At 40.1% G+C, this 11,491-nt stretch overlaps 1 protein-coding gene across 1 annotated transcript; it reads left to right on the top strand.

Annotated features, from left to right (window-relative positions):
* The first annotated feature begins 282 nt into the window (after positions 1–282).
* lig4 (ligase IV, DNA, ATP-dependent) lies at positions 283–4,247 on the top strand. The gene is made up of 2 exons (XM_084097665.1): positions 283–544; positions 1,175–4,247. Exon 2 carries the CDS (start codon positions 1,190–1,192, stop codon positions 3,914–3,916), a length of 2,727 nt encoding a protein of 908 aa, XP_083953791.1. The 5' UTR covers positions 283–544; positions 1,175–1,189; the 3' UTR covers positions 3,917–4,247.
* The last annotated feature ends 7,244 nt before the right edge of the window (positions 4,248–11,491 follow it).

The following is an 11,491-nucleotide window of genomic DNA, read 5'->3' as shown; positions in this document are numbered from 1 at the left end:
CCTCGATCTGTACGAAACGAAATTTCGTTCAGCTGTATACATGTATGACAATAAAGCTTGACTTAATTGACTTACATAGCAACGAAAATGTAAAAAAAAAAAAAAAAAGAAAAAGAAAAGAAAATAGTCTAATTTATAAACAGAGAAAAAGGTACAGTATAAGTGGCCCCAAAAAGATAGTAATACCAGTTATTTTTTAAACCCATAAATCACTGGACCTAGTTTTATGCCTCGCTTTGTTCAATAGGTGGCGGTAAAGTCCGAAAGGAGTGAGTTTCCACCAAACCAGGAGAAGAAGTAACTGCCTTGTGCTACATCAAAAAAATTCCTGATAGTCGCTGTAGCTGGAATTTATAAGATTCGCTGCATACATAATATTATATTACATGAACGAATCGCTAATTAAATCAAGTTATAAAGTTAAACCGGGTTGTTTGTCATATAAACTGATGTCTCGGACACGGTTTAAACGTCATGTAAATAACACGGAAGTTGAATTATTGAATTGACTCCCGTTTCAGAAGTACAAGTCTTCGTTAACTGGGTAACTACTATGTATTTTTTTTTTTTTTTTTGTATTTTATGTTGTCTACTATGTAAATATTATGTTTATTTTCCAAAAACAATGCGTTTTACAAACTGTAGAAGAAATCGTTTAATAATCTAACATTTTATAATTTTATTAGGAAATAACGTGTTACATTCTGACATGCTCCCATTTAAGTTACACAAATTATAATTATAACTAATCTTTTCCTTTCTTAAACAAAAAATCTTAAACAAAAGTATGCTTTGACATAAAAAAAAAAACATTGCAATGCAACACATAATATATATTTTAATAGGCCTAAATAATTCAAATAAATTATATCAGTAAAAGTGGTGTATACTAACTGTACTTTATGTCTATAGTAATAGGCAAATTAAGATTTGAGATTATTTATAAATTAATTTGATTTATTTTCAGTATTAGGCTTAAATGAGTGTAATGTTCTGGTCATGTTCTTGTGTTAAAATGTTAGAAGGTTACATTACTGCTCCTCAAGGAAAATTAATATACATTTATAGGCTCTTCATATGCTTCAAATATTTTTTTTTTTTACTAGCTCTAGTAAAAACCATGAATCAAAACCCCTTTGGATAAAATCTGATATTGCTTTTTTCCCCCTCAAAGGTGTCCTCTGCAATAATGGAAGGAGCCTCAAGTGATGCCACACCACAGACCTCTGTTGCTGCACAAGTTCCGTTCATACACCTCTGCACAGTTCTGGAGAAGATTCAAAAGACCAAACTCCGACCAGACAAAAGCAAAATCCTAAAGGAGTTTATAGATTCATGGAGGAATTTTCACGCAGCACTTCACAAGGACAATTCCAACACCACAGATTCATTTTACGCAGCAATGCGTCTCTTTGTGCCTCAATTTGAACGAGAGCGAATGGCTTACGGTATAAAAGAGAACATGCTTGCCAAACTGTATATTGAGGTTTTAGGCTTACCTAAAAATGGACCTGAGGCAAACAAACTTCTAAATTACAGAGCTCCAACCACATCTCAAGGAGAAGCAGGTGACTTTGCCCTTACAGCCTACTTTGTCCTGAAAAAAAGGTGTACAAGTCAGGGGAATTTAAGCATTAAGGAAGTCAACGACTTCTTGGATTCTGTAGCAGTCAACAATGCCAGCAAACAGAAGGATCAAGTGAAGAAAAGTCTTTTGCATCTGATAACTCAGAGCTCAGCTTTGGAACAGAAGTGGCTCATTCGAATGATCCTCAAGGACATGAAACTTGGCATTAGCAAGGAGACAATTCTTCAGGTTTTCCATCCAGATGCATCAGAACTCTACAATGTCACCACAGATCTGAATAAAGTGTGCCTACAACTTCATGATCCATCTGTGTCCCTCAGTGAGGTCTCCATTGAGCTGTTTTCTGCATTTAAACCAATGCTGGCTGCTGTCGCCAACATCAGACAGATAGAGAAGCAAATGGGCAACCGGCCATTCTATATTGAGACAAAGCTCGATGGTGAACGCATTCAGCTGCACAAAGCTGGAGATGTTTACAAATACTATACAAGGAACTCTTATGAGTACACACAACAGTTTGGGGCCTCTCCACTAGAGGGCTCCCTCACACCATACATACACAATGTCTTCAAACCTCATGTGGTGAACTGCATACTGGATGGAGAGATGATGGCTTATAACCCTACAACTGAGACCTTCATGCAAAAGGGCAGTAAGTTTGATATTAAAAAGCTGATGGATGACTCTGATTTGCAAACCTGCTTTTGTGTATTTGATGTTTTGTTAGTGAACAATCAGAAGTTTGGAAATGAACCTCTCAAGCAGCGCTACGAAACTCTTGAGACTGTCTTCAACCCCCTCAAAGGCCGTATCCAGCTGGTCAGTAAATCGGATGGCAAAACCATGCAAGAAGTAGTGAATTTCCTCAATGAAGCCATTGACAATCTGGAAGAGGGTATTATGGTTAAGGATCCCATGTCCATCTACAAACCGGATAAACGTGGTGAAGGATGGCTGAAAATTAAGCCAGAATATGTGGACGGTCTGATGGATGAACTCGATCTGCTGATAGTGGGAGGCTACTGGGGTAAAGGCCGGAGAAGCGGGATGCTCTCTCATTTTCTCTGTGCGGTAGCAGAGGTGCCAAGTCCTGGGGAGAAACCCACAGTATTCCACACCCTCTGCCGCATTGGATCAGGCTACACTTTGAAAGAACTGTACGATCTTGGTCTGAAGTTAGCCAAACATTGGAAAGTTTACAACAAAAATAATCCTCCAGCGGCCATCTTGTGTGGAACAGAAAAACCAGAGGTTTACATAGAACCACGCAACTCAGTGATCCTACAAGTCAAAGCGGCAGAGATCGTTTCTAGTGAAATGTATAAAACCAACTGCACATTGCGTTTCCCCAGAATAGAAAGAATCAGAGAAGACAAAGAGTGGCATCAGTGCATGACCTTGACCGAACTGAGCCAGTTCCGCTCCAGGGCTTCTGGAAAGCTGGCATCTAGACATCTGCACATCCAAGAGGACCAGCCTGAAAAAAAGAAGCGCAAATTTGTAGCCAAGCCCAAGAAGATCATTGGAGTCATTAGCCACTTTAAATCCCAGGATTTATCTGCAGTTGCCAAAGAGACGGATATGTTTGAAGATGTTGAGTTTTGTGTGATAAATGGCGATGATGTACATTCCAAGGCAGAGCTTGAGAAAGGTGTGGCCCGTTGCGGAGGCATTGTTGTGCAGAACCCTGGAAAAGACACGTACTGTGTGATAGCAGCTGTGCAGAACATGAGAGTGAAGAACCTCATCTCTTCAGACCAGCATGATGTGGTGTGGGCTGCTTGGCTTCTGGAGTGTCTGGAAAATAAGCAGGTTATACCATGGCAACCACGTCACATGATCCATATGTCACCCTCCACAAGGGACCACTTCTCTAAAGAGTATGATCAGTATGGAGACAGTTATTACGTTGACACGGATGAACAGCAGCTGATGGAAGTCTTTGAAAGGATTGTCCCCACAGAAGCTAAATGTCCTTCTGTGGCTAAGATAGAAGCAGAGAATGCCTGGGATGACTTGCCCACTAGCATTTTTAGGCCTTACAGTGCATACTTTGACCGGTGTGCTGACTTAGAAGATCCAGAATCCATTATCCGGGGTACATGTTTGGACACACGTGCCTTAGAATTCCGATTCCATGGTGGTAAAGTTGTGGAAAAACTGAAAGAAGGAATCTCGCATGTCATCGTAGAAGGTGAGAGAAGGGCTCTGGACTTAAAGACACTGAGGCAACTTTATACTAGGAAGTTCAAAATTATTCGGGAATCTTGGGTGACTGATTCCATCAAAGCAGGCCATGTAGAGGATGAGATCGACTACCTAATATAATACGCGAAATATACGTAATATATAACGACATTACTGTTGCATTAAAGGTAACCATTACAATTTTTAAAACTAAACTAATGATGGGACTGTAAGCATCACAATTTGAATTATGAGAAGTTTGTTTTTAGCAAGAGTGTAATTTTGCTGCTGAAAAATGTTTTTCAGTGCGTTTTAAAGTTTGTCAAATGTCTCTGATTTAAAGCGCTATGTAAGACTAAGAAAAAGCACTGAGAAAAAGTTGTTTGTGAAAACAAGAATAAACCTTTTTGGAGATAAATTACTTATAAATTTCTTATGCTGTGTTTTATTCTTAATAAAAATGTCAAAGTCACATCATAGGCTGTACAGTATTAAATGGGGGAATGGGGGATTGGGGGATTGGGGGATGGGGGGATGGGGGGCTGATATAACCTAATGCTTAGGAATGTTGGCCTTTACATTTTGCCCTTTAAATTACATAATAGTTACTGTTGCTTGAGATGCAAAATAATGTGTAATTAAATTTGATTATTAAAGAAGCATTCAGAATTGTAATTGAACCTGTCAAAAGTGTTTTTCTTGTACATTAACTTGACTCGTTACAGTCAGACAAATTGAGGTTCTGACAAGCTTGAAGTTCCATTTGAACAGCTTGTCAAGCACACCACATTTATTGTGTGAGAGCTGTTACTTTCTAATTGTTTGGAAGGGGAGTTACTGTAATGCTTCCAGAGATCTATTTTCCAGAGTGCTAATAGAATGATTGAGGCTTCACACACAAACACAGTCAACTGTGTGTCTAGGTATTGTAAAGATAGATTTGCATTTGTGTAATATGGATATTACACTAGGTAATTGGTGTGAGTTTGTGATGAAGTGTGAGTGACAAAGCCATCCTTCTTTGAAAAGGAAAGTGTAATGTGCTTGCGCTGAGTTATAAGTTGTGAAATCCACATTTAGTATAGGAAGGTGCTTTGGTGTGGAAATTTATGTTGCAAAGCCATAATAAAAAGATCGTCCCAAGACAACATTGTGATTTAGGGAGGGAAATTGTTTACTGTTCCACAGACGTGTAAAATTTTTGTGATATTGTGTTGTATGTAAGGCCCATTCACACCAGGGGCGTAACAATAACAGTTCAAATTGTTCTAAATATAAAAGAATAACAAGAGTCCACACCACTATAAAGGGACATACAAACAATATTGTTGGAATCACTTTCAGAATTATTTTTTGTTTGTTTTTTTACAGCTCATGAACAATAAAAACATTGACAGCCAATCAGAATCCACCCTGCTTAAAGAGCTCAGACATTTAAAGCAGCAGACAGCATAAATGAAGGGTGAGCTTAGAATAAACAGTACAATATTGTCTGCTGGTGTGGGTGCTAATATAGTTATCGTTCTTAGTGTGAACAGGCCTTTACTGTCTCTCTTAGCGATGCTCTTTGTCTTATAGTTTAGAATTACTTGTCATATTGGATTGATATTACTAATTTACCATTATCTGTAATATTATTCTAAACAAATGGACAAAATGTACACATACAGAAGTCATCACACCTGTACGATTTTAAATAAACAAAGCAAAATATGGATTATGTTAGCCATAAACATCAATAACATCTTTAAAGCGATGGTTCTCTCAAAAAAGAAAAATTGTCATCTAGTAAAATGTTTAAATAATATGAGTATTTTGCGAGCATTGACTGGTTCTCTCAAGGTAAAAAAATAATGACTGAGAAAAAATGACTTCGATATCATTCTGAATCTATACAGATACTTTTTTTGAGTTTGATCATGCTATAATCACCTTCCTTTTTTATTGTGTGGAAAAGAGCAGCCCAGATATTTTGCAGGATAGATCCTTTTGTGTTCCATGAAAAAAGAAAAAAAAGAAAAAGGGTTTCAAGGATGAGTGGACAGTTCTCATTTTAAGGTGACCTGTCTTGTCCTGTGCTACACTTGAAAATAGGTTTCTTTTCATTTTTAGATTCTAAGATTAATTTTGAAAATGAAAAACTCCCAGGCCTGGTTTCACAGACAGGGCTTAGATTAAGCCAGGAGTAGGCCTTATGTAAATTAGGACATTTAAGTAGCTTGTATAAACGTGACTTAGGAAAAAACCTTACTGGGGTGCATCTTGAGACAAAACACTGACAAGTTATAAGATATGTCAGTGCAAGTTCTTTTAGTTAAAGGTACAATATGCAAGATTTTCTGCCGCTAGAGGGCGCTACATTCCAAACAACAACAACAACAACGGTGTAGCTTGATGACGATGTCAAGGAGCGTGGAATGATGGGAACTGTCGTTTTCAACTCCACCGTGGATGTAAATCAGTTAGACGGGAATCAAAAAATCATGTTCATGGATGAGGTAAAGTTCTATTTTTATAAATGTTGCGTTTAATGACATGCTTTTATTTCATTTGCTTTTATTTTAAAATGAATTAACCACAAGAAAAGTATAAGGTTTATGTGGCAAGGGGGGCGTGATCTAGCGAAGTCTGTGACGGGAGAGAGGATCGGGAGACAGGTGCGGCGTAAGTGGGTCAAGTGCAAATGACAAACACCTGTGTCTTGTTTCAGTGATTGGCGTGGAGAGATCGCATATAAGGGACGGGGAAAACTCATTCATGGAGAGAGACACGCGGAGATCTGTGGGCTGAGAGCGCGAGGACACGATCGCTGTTACATTGGACTTTGGTGCAGCTCTGTGTGCGCGACTTTTTGTTGTTGTTTTTCTTTAATTTATAAATAAATACGCCCACAGCTCCGCAAGCCGACCCTGTCCTCTTCCTTCCTTGAATTTTGTTACAGTTTAATTAAATTGGTTATCATAGATGTTACTGTATTTGTCAAAGGTAAACAATGAGTCCGCACACCAGAAAATGCTCCTTAGCGATTTTAATGATTGCTCACCACGTGTAACGTTTCGGGCCCAAGCCCTTCATCAGACATGAAAAACAAGTGGGGAGACACACCTCCTTATATACAGCCATGCATGATCACATGATCACATACATCCATGATTAATCACATGACCAATCAAGTGAAAAATGCAATTACATCAAGAAAACAGATAAAAAAACAGATAAAAAAATATATACACTCACCTAAAGGATTATTAGGAACACCTGTTCAATTTCTCATTAATGCAATTATCTAATCAACCAATCACATGGCAGTTGCTTCAATGCATTTAGGGGTGTGGTCCTGGTCAAGACAATCTCCTGAACTCCAAACTGAATGTCAGAATGGGAAAGAAAGGTGATTTAAGCAATTTTGAGCGTGGCATGGTTGTTGGTGCCAGACGGGCCGGTCTGAGTATTTCACAATCTGCTCAGTTACTGGGATTTTCACGCACAACCATTTCTAGGGTTTACAAAGAATGGTGTGAAAAGGGAAAAACATCCAGTATGCGGCAGTCCTGTGGGCGAAAATGCCTTGTTGATGCTAGAGGTCAGAGGAGAATGGACCGACTGATTCAAGCTGATAGAAGAGCAACTATGACTGAAATAACCACTCGTTACAACCGAGGTATGCAGCAAAGCATTTGTGAAGCCACAACACGCACAACCTTGAGGCGGATGGGCTACAACAGCAGAAGACCCCACCGGGTACCACTCATCTCCACTACAAATAGGAAAAAGAGGCTACAATTTGCACAAGCTCACCAAAATTGGACAGTTGAAGACTGGAAAAATGTTGCCTGGTCTGATGAGTCTCGATTTCTGTTGAGACATTCAAATGATAGAGTCAGAATTTGGCATAAACAGAATGAGAACATGGATCCATCATGCCTTGTTACCACTGTGCATGCTGGTGGTGGTGGTGTAATGGTGTGGGGGATGTTTTTTTGGCACACTTTAGGCCCCTTAGTGCCAATTGGGCATCGTTTAAATGCCACGGCCTACCTGAGCATTGTTTCTGACCATGTCCATCCCTTTATGACCACCATGTACCCATCCTCTGATGGCTACTTCCAGCAGGATAATGCACCATGTCACAAAGCTCGAATCATTTCAAATTGGTTTCTTGAACATGACAATGAGTTCACCGTACTAAAATGGCCCCCACAGTCACCAGATCTCAACCCAATAGAGCATCTTTGGGATGTGGTGGAACGGGAGCTTCGTGCCCTGGATGTGCATCCCACAAATCTCCATCAACTGCAAGATGCTATCCTATCAATATGGGCCAACATTTCTAAAGAATGCTTTCAGCACCTTGTTGAATCAATGCCACGTAGAATTAAGGGAGTTCTGAAGGCGAAAGGGGGTCAAACACAGTATTAGTATGGTGTTCCTAATAATCCTTTAGGTGAGTGTATACCAACATTTGTAATACAAAAATACATTAGAAATATATTTATATTAACATTTGTAATGCAAAAATACATTAGAAATATATTAAGTGGCTAAGAGAAGGCATGCAGTGCTTAAAGCATAGCCTAGAAAATTTAAAAAAAATGTCTCTACCACTGTAGGCAGTCGTAATAGATGAGCAAGAATGTAAATACATAAGGGGTACCACAAAGGTGTGTTACATATATCATATATCAAGTCAGCAAAACGATAACACAACATTTACAATATTTACACAATTACAGGAGTTATTTACAGAAATGGCCTCAGATCAAAATCTTCATTCAACCCTTTTGGAGCTAAAGTGTCCAGGGTATAGATCCAGAATGCTTCTCTTTTGAGTAACAGACAATTTACATCTCCTCCATGGGAGGGCTGTTTCACAAGTTCAATGCCGCAATATCTGAGAGAGGAAACGTTATGAAAGGCTTGTGTAAAATGCACCGCTACTGGGCTTTTAATGTCATGGTTACGAATATTTGATCTGTGTTCTGAGATTCTTGTTTTCAGTGGCCTGGTCGTTTTACCAACATAGGCCAAGCCGCACGGGCATTTAAGTAAATATATAACATTCTTTGTGTTACAGGTGATCACACCTTTGATGTCATAGAGTTTTCCAGTGCGTGGGTGATTGAAGGTGGTAGTTTTATGTGTGAAGTTGCATTGAGGGCAGTTGCCACATCTGTAATTCCCAAAGGGAATAGACTGCAAAAAATGTGGTGGAGTCAATGGTGGAAGATGCGCTCTCACCAACATGTTTTTGAGATTAGGTGCTCTCTTGTACACAATGCGGGGTGATGTGATAAAACATTTAAGTGCTGGATCAGAGTCAATAATGTGCCAATGTTTTTTAATGATGGATTCGAAATCTCTGCCAAGAGGTGAATATTGGACAATACAGTTAACTCTAGACTCAGAAGTTCTGTATTTGTCGAATTCATTGTTGTGATAACGCTGCGCAGTTTTACGTGTTCTAAACAATTGTTGTAAAAGTACATTCGAACATACCCACATCATTTGGCAAAATACTGATTAATCTTTATGTATAACACATGCTATATGTAACGAAGTTCAGATGTTATGGGAAGAAGGAGGCGGGAACCGGCGAACATTCATGACACATTTTAATGATAAAAATAAAACAAATACAAAACGAAAGTAAAAGACAGCAGCCACTCACGGACGACTGCTGTCACAATAAAACAAAACACAACACAAGTTCAGGCCTGTCCTCTCTCGCTCTTCACTGTCGTCGCTCTCCCTGTATGCTTCCGTTCCTCCGTGAGAGATACGAGACCGGTGCGTCCCGCAGGTGCCGTCTATCAGTAATCACGCCACCGCCACCGGCCTCGTGCCGCTCTCTCCCGGGCCTCGTCCTGCTCGCCACACTTTTTTTATTTACATGGCCATAAACACCAGACGTGATAAACAATGCCAATAAACTAAACACAAACCTAAAGCAATAATACCCGTACGTTGATGTTTATGGGACTTGTCTTTGTCGACAGAACCAGCTGCAATCGGTAAAGAATAATTGTGTTCCATAATGACTGTACGAAACAAGCTAACGTTTGTAGCTTGATATACGCTACAACTACAACTTCCGCATTTGTCCAGGACTCCACGCAGTACGAGCGGAAACCGAGGGTAAGGCGGATATGACGCCATTGACTGATGACTCCCAGCCAGGGGGTCAATCCAGCGCTCAAATTCCGTACCACCCCCAGGAGCCGCCATTGGCTAACAAGCCTTCACCTGCTGTTAGCATTCCATTGACTCCCATTCATTTTGGCGTCCCATTCATTTTGACAGCGAATAACTTTACATCTGAGGTATTTAAAGACTCCATTTGTCCATTGTTTATTTTTAAAGAAACACGACAATGTATAAAAGGCTTACGTTATGGCCCCGTAGAAACAGTTTTTATAAAAGTAGGCTAACAATTGCATCATAACCACGCGACTCTCTGGAAATTACCGTATAGACAGGAGGAGAAGCTTGCAGTCAATCGGTGGGACGTGGAGGCATAAAGTCCAATAAAGTCAAGGGAGAAGCCCATAGAGAGTCATAAAGTTGCTCCTGCTCCTAGCTCATGGACACCTCCTACTCACACTCTCCGTCTCTGCAAGATTCGGAAGGGAATGATTCAGATTTCGCTTGGCACAGCTACTAGAAGACTTACAACTGTCAGACAGGTTGCTCACGTCACATCTACGTCATCAAGCTCAGTTTGAGTCTGCGCAGTACGCTCAGCCATCAGGAAGCAAATGCTTCTAATTTGCTTCACTTCTCTCCGTTGAAACCTATGGGGTCGCTGTGTCCAGTTTATATACTGTCTATGCTCCCAGCCCACCCCTGCTCTAACGCCCCGTTTCCTTGGTTAAAATCGCAATTTTCTCACGATTTAAAAATAGTTGGAAACATTCGGGATATTGTAAGTAATCAACTTAACAAAATATATAACACTGGCCTTGTGATTTTGGGATATTTTAATGCAAAAATCTTACATATTGTACCTTTAAGACAGCTCAAACATGCATTTTAGTCTAGGACTAGGCTTAAGCCTTGTCGGTGAAATTGGGCAGCAGTGTTTTAGGGCGCTTTCACACTAGCACTTTTGGTGCGAATGACGTCAGAGTTCGGTTCATTTGGAAGATGTGAATGCTGTCTTCCGAACTCGGGTGCGCACCCGCGAACCGTAGGCTACTTGAGTCCGATTAAAAAGGTGGTCTGGGGTACGGTTCATGTGAACTCGGGTACGGTTCGCTGATATGAACGCAATCGAACCAAACCGCGGAAGTGAACCGCTATTAATGATGTATAATGTGTCTTCGGCGGACAGCCCGCTGTCTTTGAAACGTTTTCAGAATTTTTGCGGCAGACAGACGCAAGTGTGTTTCTGTATGTCTATGTTGAAAACAAAACCAAAGGTTAAAAAAAAGAAGAACAAATGTCAACCGAGCAAGTCTATCCATTTGGGCGCCTTTTATTCGCGGTTACCAAGCAACACCATTACGCCAGCTGCAGCCTGATGACGCAAGCGTACCGCGGTTCGGATAGAAATAATATAATGTGAGCACAGTCCATCGGGGGCAGGGGGAGGGGGGAGCAATCGAACTCGGGTTCTGAACAGGCAATCGAACCAAGTGTGAAAGCGCCCTTAATGACATGGTCATTGTTTAAATGGAGGGACATTGTCTCATTAATTAAAAAGGTACAGAATAGTGT

Source organism: Abramis brama (assembly GCF_963993115.1).
Source record: "Abramis brama genome assembly, chromosome: 2".
NCBI classification, from domain to species: domain Eukaryota; kingdom Metazoa; phylum Chordata; class Actinopteri; order Cypriniformes; family Leuciscidae; genus Abramis; species Abramis brama.
The sequence above is the reverse complement of the archived record's forward strand: the minus strand, read 5'-3'. Positions and strand labels throughout refer to the sequence as shown.